The following is an 18,448-nucleotide window of genomic DNA, read 5'->3' as shown; positions in this document are numbered from 1 at the left end:
AGTGCTTTCCACAAGCTTCAGGAAAGACAGAACTCTTAACCCTTAAAGGAAAGTATCTGTGCTATGCTATATCTAACACAAGCCAAACATACAGTAGTCTGATAGATTCACTTTTTACATAGTTTAATCTTGCCTAATGCCAGGACAGAGCCTCTTGTGGCGCAGAGTGGTAAGGCAGCAGACATGCAGTCTGAAGCTCTGCCCATGAGGCTGGGAGGCTGGGAGTCCAGCAACCGGCTCAAGGTTGACTCAGCCTTCCATCCTTCCGAGGTTGGTAAAATGAGTACCCAGCTTGCTGGGAGGTAAACGGTAATGACTGGGGAAGGGAATGGCAAACCACCCCGTATTGAGTCTGCCATGAAAACGCTAGAGGGCGTCACCCCAAGGGTCAGACATAACCCAGTGCTTGCACAAGGGGTACCTTTACCTTTACCTTTAATGCCAAGACAAGTTGAAGGCAGTAGAAAAAGCAGAAGACCCCACAGGAGATGAACTGATTCAACAAAGGAATCCATGGCCTTTGGTCCACAAGACCTGAGCAAGTCTAATAAAGATAGTACTTCTTTTGGAGGTCATTAATTCACAGGGTCACCATAAGTTGGAAGTGCCTTGACAGCACATAACACCCACAGAGATCCTGCAGCTGCATTAACTGATATTAGCCAATATGACTAATCTTGTGGCACATTAAAATCTAACTGTGGTATAGGATAACAAAAGAGTCCAATAGCACTTTTAAGACCAACAAATGTAAGGGTTGTGGTTTTTATGCTTTTATTGTGGGGATTTTGTATTGTAACCCGCCACAAGCCAGCTGTCCAGGTGTCACATAATAGGAAGGAAGGACATCACCATGATGTTGAAAAGCTGTTGCTCTGTATAATCCTGAAATTCAATCTACCAGCAGATCATATGTAAAATGGCAATACCATAGACTATGAATAGCTTCCATACATTTTAGGATAATATGTTAAAGAGTTAAGGGTGTGTCCTGTTATACTACCAAACGTCACACACCGTCTTCAGCCACTTGGTGACAAACTGTGGTTTGACTTTCTCCACCAATATGCCAACTTATAATCATAGAATCGTAGAATCATAGAATCATAGAATCATAGTGTTGGAAGGGGCCATACAGGCTATCTAGTCCAACCCCCTGCTCAACGCAGGATCAGCCCTAAGCATCCTAAAGCAAAGGGAAGTGGGCACAACTCAATGTCAAACATTTTGCTGCAATATTCAAAGGCGATGGTTGATCACCTATAATAAAAATAAAGATTCATTCAAGCCATGAGCTTTCAAGTGCATGCACTCTTCATGGCATAGGATGTTTATTAGCAACATTAAGTGGACAGTGCAGTTGTTGCAAATAGATATAGAATGTTGGATATGCTCTTCTGTTCTGACTTACCTCAAGACTTCCCTGAACTCCTTCAGCTGATTGTCTGGGACTTCAGTCCTGATGGCTTCTAGCCATTCTGGCATGATGCAATCCCACACAGGTTGGTTTATTACATTATAGGGAATCAAGCACAGAATTCGATTCAGCCCTTCCTTTAATTGTGTCACAGTGCTGCAGGACTTGTCCCAGTATCCACCCACCTGAGGGCAATTGTTGGAACAATGGTTCATTAATATCTCATTCTTTTGAAACAACACTGCATTACAAAGGCTCAGTCATCCATTTCATTCTCTCATTCCTCAATTCAAAATTCAAGCTTAACTGGAAATGTCCAATAATTATCCTCCCCATTTTAGCCAAGTTCTGTGCATTGCTGCCACAGAACAGACATAGCATGTCTTCTCACCCTGGCAAATTCCATCGGTTTGGGAAGGAGGCACATCACCATGACGTCGAACCGAACATCACACACCGTCTTCAGCCACTTAGTGACAAACTGGGGTTTGAGTTTCTCCACCAGGCTGCCAACTTCATCGTCCATCATGTATGCTGTAGAATGGAACCACTGAAAGACCATGCTGACAAGCCGGGCCAAGCTCTCTGTGGGAGTGTTCTCGCTAGGAGTGCAGAGGCTTACCTGTAAAACATGTTTGGTTCAGATTGCAGAATCTCTGTTTTTGTAAGATGTACTAAGAGTAATGGGGGGGGGGAGATCAGGAATGGAGACTAGGAGGAAAGGAAAAGTGATATAAACCTTTTGCCAAAGATTGGAAAAACAACATGTGACATTGTTTAGCCCTGACCTGGATAGTCCAGGCTAGACCAAACCCATCAGATCTCAGATGCAGGGCCAGCCCCGGTTAGTATTTGGATGAGAAACCACAAGGAATAACATACCCAAAGGTGGGCAATGACAAACCATCTCTTCTCGTGAAAACCCTGCGGGGTCACTATAAATCAACTGTGACTTGACAGCGAAATAACAACAACAACAACAAAGTCACTTACAACTTCTTCTATAAACCGAAGGTCTTATTCCTAATAGTAATGCTCATTGGCCTTCCCTATCATGGCATCCCAACTGAAGAACTGCTAATATCTATTGCTCGCCCATAGCATTCCAAATGGCTCAGTGTACCTTCCCACGTCCCACTGGTTCTATGTATGACATCACAGTGAGGGATGGTATATAAACTGCATGAATAAATACAATGAAAATAGCCTTTTCTTCAGAGTTCCCCCCCCCCCCTTCTTCCTGCAACCCCTTCCCTGGGGACTTTGATCAGCTGCCTTTTTCTTGATTTTATGTCATATTTTATTGGTCATTTTAGGCTTTTTAGTTATTTTAAGCTGTTTAACACATTCAGGTATTGTATTGCTTGTTTCGTTTCAATTTGTGGGATGCATGAGGATTCTCACAGGATTTCATTTCCTCATGAAATATCACGAGTGTTCTTGATAAGTTACAGGCATTGTTCCTATTGGGGGGTGGGATTCCACAACTTTTTAAATTCAGATTTTTTTGCAAACCTGGGACTTACCTCGTTTTATACAAAAATCACCCCTGTCTGTGGCCCTCTTAAAAGGAATTTCCTCTAAGATAACCAATAAATACTTTAAATAAATAAATGAAGCTAGCAGCTTGCTTTCTAAAAATAAAAAGCTGATGCTCTGTATAATCCTGAGATTCAATCTACCAGCAGGTCATATGCAAAATGCCAACACCATAGACTATGAATAGCCCCCATACTTTTTAGGATAATATATAAAAGAGTTAAGGGTGTGTCCTGTTATACTACCAGGAAACGTAATAGGCTTTATTACAAACTGCTTGTTATCTAATTTCCAAAGTATTGGCTGGAACTTTCTTGATGCTAAAGCCCAAGATCAGGGGTAATCAAACTGCGGCCCTCAAGATGTCCATGGACTACAATTCCCATGAGCCCCTGCCAGAAAATGCTGGCAGGGACTCATGGGAACTGTAGTTCATAGACATCTGAAGGGCTGCAGTTTGACTACCCCTGTCCAAGATGATTCCGTCCAGAGATGTACCAATGCTAGGAGGCATGAAGGAAAGCCCAAGCCACAATGCCCTGTTTCCTGGCACTCCAGGGTAATTAGTCGACTGCTCTGTTAAACAAGGGCTTTTCTACATTTTTATTTTCCTTGCTTGTAAGTTCCTCTTGTTTCGATGGGATGAGGGTGGGGGTCTCATCTGCACTTGTTATACTACCTCTAGTGATCAATTTGCTATTATGTCACTTGAAATCCAGCATGAAAACTGCAGTTTAAAACCTGCAGGGAGATATGCCGGAAATGTACCAATATGGTATTAAAATTGAACACTAGAGGGAGGAAGATACGTGTGAAACAGGAAAAACCTTCAACGCAGCAAGGATTTTCAAGCAAAGAAGATTGCAGAAAAGCCATAGGTTGCCGAATGGGATGAGCAACTAGTCTGATTCAGTAAGGTGCATTTTGTGTTCTTGTAATATCAACACTGTGTGGAAGAGAAAAGAGATACCCCAGTGGCCAAGAGTAAATATGATCCATTCTCCTAGAGCCAGCATGTACATCCACCAGCTTAGCTAAAAATTATGTTTCTTTTGCAAGTATTTTTTAAAAGGGTTCAGTTCTCAACAAATAGACTTTTTATTTGCCAAAGAAAATGTATGTATTTGATTTAACTGCTTAGTTCATATCCCACCAAATGAGGTCTCCAAAGAAGTTTACATTGTAAAGTGCCCTAACAACAGGGTCTGTTTTAGCAAATGTGTTAAAGTTCACGTAAAATTGTTGAAAACTCATCCTCTGTTATGGATTGGGCTACTGCTGATAATTAGAAATTTGGATACATGTTTAATTCTGTTCACAATCTTGTGCTGTAACGTAACGTGTCAACCTAGCTTTTCTATTTATCTGGCCTGTCTTTCCCAGAAAATTGAGAGGCTGTGTAACCTGGACTTAGTTTAGGCATATCAAATTCCTTTACTGGGGGGTTAATAATCTGCTGGTCTCACAGAGCTCAGCTCTTTGACTCTCCAGTTTCATGACATGAATCTTGATACTGAGATATTGGAATGAATCAGAGTCAGCCAATGCCTCACGTTCTTCACTCCTGACTTTTATATTCCTCTGTGCATAACCTTCCAATTTGTGTTCCTAAAACTGTAATGACAAACACATTTGCTGTCAGTAAGCCCTATTGAATACAGGAACGGCACTGACAAGTTAAACATGCATTGAGTCAGATCATGCAGCAGAAATGAAAAACAGCTTTCCGGAAATTTAAAGGTATGTGACACAGCCATAACTACCCATGGTCCATATATTGATTGTCCCAATATGGGTACACAGATTTGGCAGGGTTTTCCAATGCTACCAGACCCTGTAAAACATGTCTCACAAGGGAATGTCTTGAAAAACTACCATGTGTACTCTTTATCAAACCCTCCAAGACTTTCCACATATTTATTCCAAAAATGTATATGCTTCCTCTCTAAGGTCAGCTCTCTAGGGTCCTAGACCTGCTCAAAGTAGTCTTAGATCTGCTCAAGATAGACCTAGTCCTAAACCTATTCAAGGGGGCTCACAAATTTTTAAAAAGCAAAATAATAAAAACAGCACAAAGCCATTAGAAGTATCAAACCATCAAAACCCAGCCATTAAAAGGAGAAGGGGGAAAGAGAGATAAGAAATAGCCAAGCACACTTACCAAGAACCAGATTCCAAACTGGCTCAGGAGGCGTTGGTCGTGTTTATCATCATCTTTGTTATCAAAGTCAGTGTTATCCAATGAATGATGTGAAGAGGAAAGGCCCAGTTGCCTCCTGCGGTTGAGTTCATATTCTCTTTGTTCCGCATGGAACTCCGCCTCTTTCAACAAGCTATAAAAGAACAGCAAGGGCAATCCATTAAGTCATAGATATCCATCTTCTTCCATGTTGCTGAGGATCATTTTGTCAAGCTTTTCTGGGATCCTGAGAGGTAGTTTAGACTGAGAGAGAGGGTGACCTCAGCTCACACAGTGAGCTTCAAGCTGAGTGGTAATTTGAACCCAGTTCTCTTATATCCTAGTCCAACACTCTACCACGCAACCTTATTGAACCTGGGAACATGTATAGAATTTTAAGATCAGGTAGTTGGCATGTGGAGGGCAGGTCACTGGCTAGAGCAGTAGACCTCATGACCCATATTCCAATCCCCTGCTGCCATGCAGGGAGGAAATAGGAAGTCTTCAGCACAGCACCAATGTGTGACATCACTTCTGGCATAAATCAGGAAGTGATGTCATTGTGTAAGTGCAACACTCTAGGATTACCCCAAAATTCTTGTGATTTTGAGTGAATTCCAGAGCTTCACTTCCATTTACTCACAGAAGTTAGAAGCTGAAATCTCCTCTTCTTAGGAGGTAGTATTCAGAAAGGGGCCTCCAGTAACTGGTTGACTCGTAGTTAAGGTATTGTTAATAGGAGTACATAACTGTCCTGGGTAGCACAGGCTAGCCAGATTTCATCAGAACTCAGAAGCTAACTGACCAGTACTTGGAAGGGAGACTTTAGTATTCTCCTTCCAAGGAGAACAAGGCCATGGTAAACCACCTCTGATTGTCTCTTGCCTACATAAGTCAGCTGTGACTTATCCCCATCCTCAACTCTTTATCCTGTGAGTTAGTCTGGTCAGAAATAGGAAAGACGGCCTGTAGAAATAGGAAAGACGGTATGTAGGGAACTGCTAATTTCTTTGCAGGCTCCAGTAAAGATAAAGCATCCTGCACTTAGCAGCAGAAGGGAAAATAAACAGTCTGGATTTTCTTTTTATTGTTTTACAGGATGCCTCATGCAGGATTGGCTCCTATTCAGAAAATCCTTTCTAAAGGATTCTGAAGACCCTGTATTTTCAAAGTTTGCTATGTTCATAACACTAGTGCTTCTGCTACGTGTGTGCTTGCTAAGCTGCTCCATTTCAAGTTTATGATAAATTATGTTATTTTGGAAAATGCACCATCTTGGATATCATCTAGAAGAAGTTTCATAACCACCTGGCACGCCACAAAAGATGCTGTCATCTCTGGACTTGAACCATTCCCAAGTCTCCACTTAGAGGAATTTAGTTGAGGGATTTATTTAGCCAGAGCTCTTCTGGGTTATACAAGCACAGCTGTGCCAATTGTACATAAACAAAACAGGACAGGCTTTGATACGTTCCTGCAAAACAGTCATCTTGACAGCTCCACATGGGGCAGAAAGAGCTCTCAGGTAACAGTAACAGGAAGCAATTTTGGAATGCTGTAGAAAATAAGAAACTCTAGATCTGGCACTGCTACTCTAAATGATTTACACTGTGTTCTGTACTTATTCTGTGTCTTCTGAATAGCATGGTGAAAGGGGAAACTACCAGTTCCATTGACAATTGTGCTACAAAAACTGAGTCCAATAGCACCATTTAGACCAACAAAGCTTATTACTGAATACATCTTTGTTGGTCTTAAAGGTGCTATTGGACTCAATTTTTGTTGTGCTACTTCAGACCAACACGGCTACCCAATTGACAATTGTGGTCATGTCCCCCCCCCTTTAGTAGACTGCAAATGTTGGGGCTACCATTTCGATACAGAGGCCAAACAGGAGTGAGGCTTCTTAACCCTCCACAGAGGCCATTTACTCCCCAAATCACCACCTCCAGCTTCTAGGGAGATATTGTAGAACTGCAATGAAGAAAGTGAGTTCTGATCCCACTTTTCATGGCTGAGGCCTGATTGAGTTGCTGCCAGTTCAAGAGAACAGAATCAAATAAATAGACCTGTGGTCTGAGGCAGCTTCCTGTTCACGTGAGCTTTTATCCCCACTGGGAAGAGGAGTGTATTTTCCCCCAGGGGCAATAGAAATAAGTTGGAGGTGGGGGTGAACAGTATGGAAGAAGGGTTTAAAAGCCCCATTTCCTTCAATTGGAAACTGTAGATGCAATCTGCAAAAAAAGGGGGATTTTCTGTAATAATTACAAAACTGCATGGAGTCCTAAGAGGAGAACAGAGATGGTCTTTGTTGGGGGAGACCTAGGCTCAAATCTCCACATGACTAAGAAGTTTCCTGGGTGATTCTGGGCCGATCACTCTGTTTCCCCTTCCATCATATCCAGGCTTGTTGTAGCCCATTAAAGGAGGGCAAGCATTTTTATTTATTTGTTTTTGTTTGTATATTTATTTTTCTATTTGTATACCGCCACTCTCCAAAGGTCTCGCAGTGGTTTACAAAGATAAAACAATGATCTCCATAAAAACAAACCTTAGCACAATCCAAGCAGACAGCGATTACTTCCCTAAAGGATTTTAAACATGCCACCCCCCATCCTCCGTTCAGCCTGAGGGCCAAATTCTCTTCTGATGGCAGCGGGGAACCAGATCTAATCTATCCGGGGGATCCTTGGGTGGTAATGCCATGTGCTGCCCTGTGTGCTGCCCTGAGTTCTTTGCAAGAAGGACGAAATAGAGGTAGAAGAGATGTAGAGTGAGAATAAGCTGTGCCTTGGCAGGTCCCTGCTTCAAATCTAGCCTCTGCCATTCCAGACAATGGCTAAACAGCTTTGACATATGAAGGTAGCAACATAGGCTGATTCTGCACTTACTGTTTTTCCCCCCGCTGTGGATCCTGCTGAATTCAGGTTGATTTGAACCTGGGTCTTTCTCCTTCCTCCCCTCCACCTCCCCAAATTGAAACAGAAAGCACTTGATTGGGGAAGTTCAGAGCGGGGAGGTGGGAGGGGAGCTGTGGTCATGAAGCTGAACTACCTTTCCTGAACTGGCTGGGTGGGGGGTGATTTCAGCCAGCACTAGTGCTTTATTTCTTCTCTTATGATTCCCAAGTGAGCAGCAGCCTCTCAAAGAATGAGGCAAATCTCTGCTGAGAGAAGTTAGTGCTTCTGGAGTGCAGTCACTTTAAGACAAAACTTGCAACCAGTAAGTCTTTGAACTGATGCCCTGGCCAATCAGGGAAGACTGCTTTGCTATGCGGCATGGAGTAGTAAGTTAATTCGCATAAAGGAGAAATCTACTGGTAGCAGTTTTTTTTTCAAATATGGAGGCTTATATCCACTCCTGGATATTGGGGGGGGGGGGGGAAGGTATCAATCATGCATGTTGCAGAGGGAAAATTTAAAGCGCCCAAAATCAAAATGGAAATCGAATTCAGTGTAGGCGAGAGAGATTTATTCAGACTGGGAGTAGATAAAAAGCCCCATGCAGACTTGACCACAGTCATGAATTTAAAAAAAATTAAAATAAAATTACAGAGTTACATATTGAGATATATTTACAACCAACATAAAACATCTCCAGGGGCAGGGACACATCCCTGCAAAATATTATTCAAAATTGCAGCATAGTATAGTAGTTTAGAGCAGCAGGCTCTAATCTGGCGAGCCGGATTTGATTCCCCGCTCCTCCACACGCAACCAGCTGGGTGACCTTGGGCTCACCAAAGCACTGATAGAGTTATTCTCACACAACAGTTCTTTCAGGGCTCTCTCAGCCCCATCTACCTCACAGGGTGTCCACTGTTGGGAGAGGAAGAAAAAGGTGTTTGTAAGCCACTGTGGGTCTCCTTCACGTAGTGAAAAGCAAGGTATATAAAAAAACAGCTCTTCTTTTTCTTCTTCATTTCTCAAACAGCATTGGCTTCCCCATTATCATGCAGATTCTTGCAATTTTTTTAAAGTCTGTTCTGGGCTGCATGGCTTTTATTCTATAGACACCAGTGGTGTCTTCATGAACTATGGTGTTAGTGTGGCAGTGAAAAGCAAGGTATACAAACCGACTCTTCTTTTAACACGCTTCTCTTTCTTTCTGTATAATCTCTCTCTAGTGTTCTGAGGCGGTATGTGTTAAGCTGCCTCCTTGCCTTGTTTTCACCCCCACCAGAGGCTGTGGCCTTAGAAATCTTAGTTGACTCAGAGAACAGGAATAGCTTCGTTATATAGGTTAGAATGACAGAACATTCAACATGTAAGAGTGGCTCTGAGGTAAAAAGGGATCGTTAAAGTAAACAATTGTTCTTCATAAAAATGAAAAGAATTTATAAGTAAAACAGCATAACCATTTCTGTGTGGTTAATAAGTGCGATGGTCTCAGAGGTTCAATAGCGTAATGGTTCCTTAAACAGATCCAGCCACACAGGCTAATAACTTCCAGTCAGACCTATTTTCCTCAGTTAGGGCAATAATTTCCACAAAGATCAACTTCCCAGCTTGCCACTCAGGCTAATAACTTCCAGACAAAACTCAGATTTCCCACCCTACAACACATCACTCAAACTTAGAAGAAGAAGAAGAAGAAGAAGAAGAAGAAGAAGAAGAAGAAGAAGAAGAAGAAGAAGAAGAAGAAGAAGAAGAAGAAGAAGAAGAAGAAGAAGAATTGGTTTTTATATGCCACTTTTCTCTACCTGAAAGAGTCTCAAAGATCCGTTATGCATGGGCTGGAACACCCAAGCTGGCGGTGACAGGGCTTCGGGGAAAATACCTGATTATGCTCGACATCGTCACCACCCTGGGTGCCTGGGTGCTCTTGGGAGACCCGCGTTAAGGAAATACAGATTCTTCCACATTCCTGAGACTCCCGAGGGCTCAGGTGAAGCTAGGTCAGGCTAGCCCTTTGCATAATCGGAGGAATCGGGCCTTTGGGCCTAGCTCCTCCCCCAACCTACGTCTCTCGCCCCTACGAGCTCCGCAGCTCCGCGGAGCTGACAGGAGTGTCCCCCCGCACCCACCATGGTGGGAAAGCAGCATGCTTATTCCCACCATCATGCAGTGGGGGCCCCATGCCCCCAATCCCCCCCACTGCCATTGCCGCTGCCACCGCTTCAAAATGCTCTTGGCACTTCCAGCCCCACATAGTGTATGCATGGCCCTTGCGCCGGGGCACCCAGCATGCGCCAGGGTAGCTCCTCCCCCGTACATATGCGGGGGATGGTGGGGCTTTTTCCCCCACCGCAATAGTACGGCGGCAGCCCAGCATAGCTGCTGCCTTGCATAATAGGTCAAAGAGGCTTACAGTCGCCTTCCCTTTCCTCTCCCCACAACAGACACCCTGTGAGGTCAGTGAGGCCGAGAGAGCCCTGATATTACTGCTCAGTCAGAACAGCCTTATCAGTGCTGTGAGGAGCCCAAGGACACCCAGCTGGCTGCATGTGGGGGAGCAGGGAATCAAACCTGGCTCGCCAGATTAGAAGTCAGCGCTCTTAACCACTACACCAAACTGGCTCTAGATCACAACCACATATACTTAAAACACACAAACATCATTTACATGGCAAAAAAATAGTTTTTTTTTCTGTTTCTAAACATTACTTGAAGTACAAAATGAAGTCAATGAAGCAATGCTTAGGTGCCAGACCTAATTTCACTGATTTTTTTAAAAAAATGGAAATATGCATTTGAAAATGAAACATCTGAAATATATTGCTTTCAGGGCTTCGTCCGGCTATTTCAGCGGCATATCCCAAGTACCTCAGAAGGGCCTGAGAAAATTAACCTCTGCATACAATGCAATTGTTACCTGAATATAACGTGTGAAGGGGAGATGGGTGAACATTTTGTGTGTGTGCATTAAATGGTCGTGAGCAGATTACCTGATGACAGCTTCCACAGTACAAACAAGCTCCTCAGCCCCACACTCCCGAGTGTTAATGGGGGGAGGGGAGGTCTGATAGAGATGAGTCTCCGCAGTGGCCCCAACTTCACTGCTGTGATGGTTTGAGTGGCACCGTTTACAATAGCGCACCGGCCTGTTCCCATGGCGACCACAACAGCCGGCCGAGAAGCAAGTAACAACAGCCCTCCTCACATGTGAGCTGCAGTTCTGGAACGAAATTCATGTAATTTAGCTGTGGGCGGATGGAAGGAAGAATTCATGAATTCACAGTCAAAGAATTAAACACAAACAGACAATTCATTCCCTCAGAATGGGTTGGGAGGCAGCTGATAGAAGGACCAGAGGGTGTGTGGAAGCGGAGTAGAAAAGCTGGGTCAACCAGAAAATTACTGGTTGACATTCAGGTCAGGTTCAACAATTAAAAAACTAGGCTCCATATTTGTGCTCGTTGACACGTTCTGCTCCTTCGGGTTTGGCCTCTCTTCATGATAAAAGGGCTGCGAAATGAGATGGATGGCATACATTTAGACATTCAAAATCTGCAATCTGATCTGCCAGCCATTGAGTGGAAATGATCAGGACAGAGGGAGGTAAGAGGTTAATTCCTTTCTCCCATCACTGTTTTCCTCAGGTCATCCTTCCACACGACACTGTATGTATTCTTCCATATACTGATAGCACTTTAAGAAGATAAGAAGCCCAATCTGCCTTGGTGGCCCTGGTGGAGCTTGACTCTCAGCCTTCTGTTTTAGTTCCACCATCTAAATCTGAGCCTTACCCTATGCCTTGTCCCGAGCTGTCTTGCTTATTTTTTCATGGGAGGGCCACATCTTGCTAGGGACAGAATGACAACTCTCAAAGCATATGGAGATATTTTGAGGCGATGCAGTTTGAGAAAATTTGAGCAAATTACTCTTCTTCAGGGGAAAAGTGAATATAAATCGCTACAGAAAAAGAATGTTTCCTTCCCAGGAACATGAGGGTTATTTTTCCTGGACCTTATCCTTGAAATCTGCCTTCATTTCTAGAGATCTTGTGTGGAAGTAATCATGTCTAGAGTGCACTCATACTGAAGCGTACCAAGTCAAATCAGCGACAATACTTAAAACGATAAACTGAATATCCACTCCAAGCAGTCACAAGAACGACAACATCTACATATTTCAGCCATGTTCAACAAACTCTCTAAAGAACCAGAATTTTTCCTCAGCTGTTGCAATGATGGACACAAAAATGGGAAATTTTGCACGGCACATGACAATGAGATGGAGTTACAGACAAAAATTCTGAATGATGATGTTCCATCACATACGTGGAGCAGTCTTACCTTCTTTTGACATATAGCAGAAATTTCAGCTGTAAGGGGAAGGTAAATGGAATATCAAAGCTGTTAAGATCACTCCTGTATTGTAGGAATTAGATGGATTGATCTGGTGGGGGCTTTTTAAAAGTGTGGGGAAAAATGTAATTCTAGGATGGTGAGACTGTCTGAATGTTGGGTCTTCTTTGTTCAGCAAAATGGGAGTAATGCTATAAACAGAGCTCCTGTCATGCTTTAGTCTTATAAAATAAGACATAGATTTGGAGATACATCTTTGATGCTAAGCAGGTTTGTGTTTAGCAAGAATCTGGACGGAAATGAGGTCCCTTAGAAAACACATAGCAACAGCTCCCTGCTTCTCATTTTCATGGAAATGTTAAATGGTGCTAACTTGAGGAACTTGGCCAGTAAGATAGAGAAGTCATCAGAGGAATATGGGCCATAGTTATATTCAGGATATATGTGAGGTAGAAAGACTTGCGCTCTGGATGATCCAAGCTAGCCTGATTTTGTGAGGTTTCAGAAGCTAAGCCGGGTCAGCTCAGATTCATACTTGGATGGGAGACCACCAAGGAAGTCTAGGGTTGGTATGGAGAAACAAGCAATGGCAAAGCACCTGTGAGGGTGTCTTGCCTTGAAAACTCTACAGCAAGGGTGGGCAAACTGCGGCCCTCCAGATGTCCATGGAGAACAATTCCCATGATCCCCTGCCAGCAAATGCTGGCATGGGCTCATGGGAATTGTAGTCCATGGACAACTGAAGGGCCACAGTTTGCCCACCCCTGATTTACAGGGTCACCATAAGTTGGCTGTGACTTGACAGTACTGTTCACACACACATATATACACACAGGGGAAGGCTTGTACTAGTAGACTACATTAAAGAATGTCAAGAACAGAGATGCAACCAAATCTGATTTTTCTATCTAACAACCAGTAATTTGCAGGACCATCACCAGCGGAAATCTACTGGATGGACAACTTGGGTTCACCATGACAATAATAATAATACATTAAAAATAAATGTACTAGGATATGCATTATAAAAACAATAAAACTGGGGCTACAGACAACATTATAATTTTCTTTAAAACCCAGCATAGTTTGTCCACCCAAAAAAAATCACACATGCACACGCACCCTATATTGATTCTCTGGAAAAAAAATAATTCTAGGTTTTCTTTCTTTCGTCATTTTTCCTCAACAACTGTAAGCAGTCATTTTATGTGAAAAAATTTCACAAGAATTTCAATAGCATAATGCCAGTTTCTGGAAACTCTTTGATTTGAACCCCACTCTAAATCTCTGCTGACAGAAGGGATTTGTCTCAGTGGATCAGAGTTTCCCTATTCCAGCTATAGTAGCCCAAAATGACCCCCTGAAATCCCACTCCTGGGAAATAGAAGACCCTCAGCAAGAACATTGGGAGGGAACTTGAAACATACTGCAGGAGGGTGAAAATTGACTAAAACTGTCCCACAGAAATTTCCCTTAAATCAAGAGGCAGCTTGGTGTAGTGGTTTGGAGTATGGACTTCTAATCTGGCAAACCGGGTTTGATTCTCCACTCCCCCACATGCTGGGTGACCTTGGGCTAGTCACAGCCCTAATAAAGCTGTTCTGACTGAGCAGTGATATCAGGGATCTCTCAGCCTCACTTGCCTCACAGGGTGTCTGTTGTGGGGAGAGGAAAGAGAAAACAATTTTAAGCCACTTTGAGACTCCTTCGGGTAGAGAAAAGTGGCAAATAAGAATCAACTCTTCTTCTACTTCTTCCTTATTTATTAGCTGCACTACTCACCCTTTTCATCTTACATACAGAACTGACGAGGGTGCACCCTGGCACTTGGTACTCAGTGCTGTTTTTAAAATTTAAATGTTTTTCTATTGTTCTCACTTTTCCTATCCGTATTACCATTATGGGTGCTGGATCCTACCAGCTTTTCCACTGGTGAACGAGGGTAGAAGGGTTCCTTTTGAACCCCACGCTGGGAGATCATGGGACTTGCATAGACACCAAAACAGGAGGTACAGGGCTCACAAGTGCAAAAAGCTGGTATCCGGACGGAAGCATTTTGCCATTGGGGATGAAAAATAAACAAGATTGTACTCATTGTCCACCCAGCCGATTTCCACATGTTGATGAAGAGGTCTGGCTTGGATCCACCAAAGCCTTTCTACAGTCCATAGAGTTTCTGTCCTCAGAACACGATTTTCTCATCTCTCCCCTCCTGCTGCAATTTAAAATAACCCATGAAATTTTGCTTCTGAGGCATTAGACCTGAATGCAATGGTGTGTATAAGGGTCCAACTAAAAGAGCCTCTTGTGGCGCAGAGTGGTAAGGCAACAGAAATGTTGTCTGAAAGCTCTGCCCATGAGGCTGGGAGTTCGATCCCAGCAGCCAGCTCAAGGTTGACTCAGCCTTCCATCCTTCTGAGGTCGGTAAAATGAGTACCCAGCTTGCTGCTAGGGGGTAAATGGTAATGACTGGGGAAGGGAATGGCAAACCATCCCGTATTGAGTCTGCCATGAAAATGCTGGAGGGCGTCACCCCAAGGGTCAGGCATGACCCAGTGCTTGCACCGGGGATACCTTTACCTTTACCTTTAGAAGGGTCAACATTAGGTCTTCCCAGCAACTGAAACGCACTCATTATTAGCTCTTGATATCTTTGCAAAGGAAGAAAAGGGCAACCATTCTACCTGTCTTTTTCCTTCCAAGTCAGGTAATAGTGTGGGGTGGGCAGTTCCTATGGTTCCAGCGAAATCATGCAGGGGTGGAAGGGTTCAGCCCCTTCTGAAGTTGTGCCAGCCTGAATCACGACTTTGCAGCTGCAATCTACGTTTTTATGAACACTATGATGATCCAATCACAGTTTCCCAAGCATCTTGTCTAGTTTCACTCTTGAGAACAAGAAGGGTGAATCCCCACAAGAGTTAACTCTGGGTTTCTCTGTGAGTACAGGTGTTAATTCTTTCAATAGATTCATTTCACTCAGCACAAGCATAGTTCTTTTGCAACACCTGATCATGCCCTAGAAATTACTCATATATTTTGGGTTGGGTTGAATGACCCTTGAGCACCCTTATAATCCCACAATTCTATGATTCTATAAACACCCTGATGACGGTCTAGTCAATATTATTCATTACCCATTTTAAAATTAAGTCTTACCTTGCGGCAATAGAACATCAATCAACCATTCACTGTGATCCCTTAAAAGGAAAAGAAAGAATCAGAGTAGTTTGTGATAGTTTGGTTTTGTGTTTTTCACCCCAAATGAAACAGCCGTGTTTTAATTGTATAGGGTGGGCTCCGTACTATAATTATGTAAAGCTTTTTTTTTGAGGGGTGGAATTTAAACCTGGGTTGTGTTCATTATCCTTCTGTCTTGCATGGTGGTTAGTGCTAATAGCTACTGTGCCCGGTTGTTGGCTTTCATGGGTCATGCCAAAGAGACTGACTGAGCAGATGAAAAAATACAGAGCCTTCTGGTTATGGTCAGACAGCAAAAGGTGAAAGACAAGCACTAAAAGAGAATGGACAGCTCGAATATCAAAAAGGAACGCTTCCTCTGTTGAGAAGCCAGACTTCCTACCAAATTGAATTATCTGTGTTTCAGGTTTAAATAGAAAATGACTTCAACACCAAGGTGACTTCTATCAAATGAAATTACCTTCCTCTGGAAGTGGTGTCACTCTGGTGCCAAAACAGCTATGAAGCAGGAAGCCAGTATAAAGAGAATAGCTTCTGGCTGAACATTTCAGTGGATTGAATTTGTTTTCATTTGCAAGCTGTTTGAGCAAGCTGTTGATAATGACCGGGTTTCTGTAGCAAAGGTGCCCTTCGGCTCTTGGAGGAGTCTTCGGTTCATAGAAAGTAACTTTCTGGGAACAGAAGAGTCTTCCGTGACCGACCCATTGCCACTTTTGGTTTTATGGTCTAAGTGGGAGGAGTCTTCCATTAATGGAACAGAAGAAATGGTCAAAACTAGAAAGAACAAAAGAGTGCAAATAGCAGCTATTGGCAATCAAATTTGGATGTGGTGAGTGGTCTTAGCCATACACCTCCTTTTGCAATCTCTTCTAAGAGAAACAGACGCCTTAGAGGGGTTGTAAAAAATGTATTGATTTGTTCTTAGGTTCTATTTCTGATCTCATTAGAAGTCCTCAGCATGGTTTGGTTGAAAGAAAAAGATCATATCTCCAGATCTCCATTCTCTAAAACTTGCATAAATTTCATTTGAGCAGGAATGTTGTTTGCTTGATTATTATTAGATGAAGTTCTGAACAGTTTTCAAAGTACATAATTTCTCAACTCTTGATAAATTTTGTGTTTTTGGATTCGGCCTCTCATCGTCTACCCACCCTGCAATCCTCTGGCTGCATTCTTCACAAAGGTAGAGAGGGGGAGGTTTATCACCCAAAGCCACAGACAAGGAAGGATCTATGCACATCTGAAACACATAGGAAGGACAGAATCAGTTTCTCTCTCCAAAAAAGACGTACCAGTCAATTAATCTTCTAAACTTCATTAGCAGAGGATCCCCTGCATATATAGAACTGAATCTATGTTTATGTGCTTTGGGCTGCCCCAGTTGGACCTATCAGCTTTGTCAGTGCTTGGGGCTAGGAAAGGATAATCAGGGATGAGTGAAGGAAAAGAAGGGAGAACTCTGTGTGCTACACTCGACCACAACTTGGAGAAAGAATAATGTTCTGTCCCCCTAATAGAGACTTTATGGTATGTTATTTAGCAGATGGTATTATTTATCTCCATACCATGGAGAGCTTCATCTGCCAATTTCCGCACATTAAACCTCTATTAAAGAGACAGGACATTCTTCTCCAGAGCTATTGGCAGGTTGAATATACTGTGCCTGAACTCCTTGGAGAAAGGGCAGGATAAAACATGAGATAGAGCAAGCATGGGATTTTTGCTTGGATTATAATTCCTGGGAATTCATTAATCCCAGGAATAAGATAATGTGATCATTTCTTGTGTGGCCATTCTGGTTGGTGGGAATAGATTCAGTTTCACTAAATTCTTCTCTATGGAAGAACTAGCGTGCCAAAATGCATTGGATTTATTTGCAAACAAGTTTGGGCTACACTGGAAAATATTATTTGCTACAGTTTAATGTGATCTGCTTGCAATTAGAACTGAACATTGGATGCTACCAACAGGGTGGAAGGGAAGCATGTACAGTTTTTGAGAGTCAACCTAAACTGTTGCTTACTTGTGAAAAACAGCTGCATCACTCACAGGAGAACTGCACATTTCAGGAGATGGGATGCCTCCATTAATGGAATTCCCAAAATGAATTCTCCCCTCCCTCATATTCTGTTGCATCACATACCGCCCTGAGCCGTATGGAAGGGGGGTATAAAAATCTAATAAATAAATACCCTGTGACTTGACATCCCCATGTTGTATATTCCCACCTGCTATGCATCACTGGCTGGCAGGGGTCAGGAAACATGCATTATGACATCAGAGTACAGGAAAAGTAGAGAAAGCTTGGCACAGGGATGCCATCTTTGTATGTAGCTCTGTGCCTTTGAAAACAGTAGTTCTACTCACAGGCTTGGCTCAGGTATTATCCACATCATCCTGAACTGCTCATGTGCTAAATGTTCCTGCCTCAAAGAGCATACACTGAACCTGAGCACAACACAGTCCTTACCAGTTTACATGCAATGCAATGTACTGGTTACAATTGTCCAACAGCCCAATTATATAGCTTACAGATGAGCAGGATTGGCCTGAAGATAATACAGGTAATGAGATAAAAACAATGAGTTGGGGTTGAGATACAATAGTAAATAATCAGGCAGAGATATCCTAAGTATAAAGACCAACTTGGTGTTCTTTTTCTTTATTACACTCTGGTCTTTTAACAGCACCATTCTAAGCGGAGTTACTCTGTGTCTAATTCTAAACCTGGCCTCCATGTGGATAGAAAAATCCATAAAATGGGGACAGGTCCAGATAGGGGGTATTCTTCTGCAGATCTGCAGTTTTGTAAAAAAAAATATGAAGTTTAAAAACAAGGATGGTTAATTCTGACATCTGTGCTTGT

At 42.8% G+C, this 18,448-nt stretch overlaps 1 protein-coding gene across 2 annotated transcripts in view; it reads right to left on the bottom strand.

Annotated features, from left to right (window-relative positions):
* UNC79 (unc-79 subunit of NALCN channel complex) overlaps nucleotides 1-18,448 on the bottom strand; it is a 144,480-nt gene that overhangs the window by 98,053 nt on the left and 27,979 nt on the right. For both annotated transcript variants that reach the window (XR_013228570.1, XM_077323544.1), the window contains exons 9-15: nucleotides 16,734-16,822; nucleotides 15,541-15,581; nucleotides 12,373-12,401; nucleotides 11,023-11,252; nucleotides 5,118-5,289; nucleotides 1,809-2,039; nucleotides 1,412-1,602 (exon numbers count right to left, since the gene is read on the bottom strand). Coding sequence is in view for 1 of the 2 variants with exons in the window: in XM_077323544.1 (XP_077179659.1) it covers nucleotides 1,412-1,602; nucleotides 1,809-2,039; nucleotides 5,118-5,289; nucleotides 11,023-11,252; nucleotides 12,373-12,401; nucleotides 15,541-15,581; nucleotides 16,734-16,822 (983 nt within the window). In the remaining variant the exon portion in view is untranslated. The remainder of the gene's footprint in view (nucleotides 1-1,411; nucleotides 1,603-1,808; nucleotides 2,040-5,117; nucleotides 5,290-11,022; nucleotides 11,253-12,372; nucleotides 12,402-15,540; nucleotides 15,582-16,733; nucleotides 16,823-18,448) is intronic.

Source organism: Paroedura picta, chromosome 2 (genome assembly GCF_049243985.1).
Source record: "Paroedura picta isolate Pp20150507F chromosome 2, Ppicta_v3.0, whole genome shotgun sequence".
Lineage (NCBI taxonomy): Eukaryota > Metazoa > Chordata > Lepidosauria > Squamata > Gekkonidae > Paroedura > Paroedura picta.
This window is presented reverse-complemented; position numbering and strand designations above follow the sequence as displayed.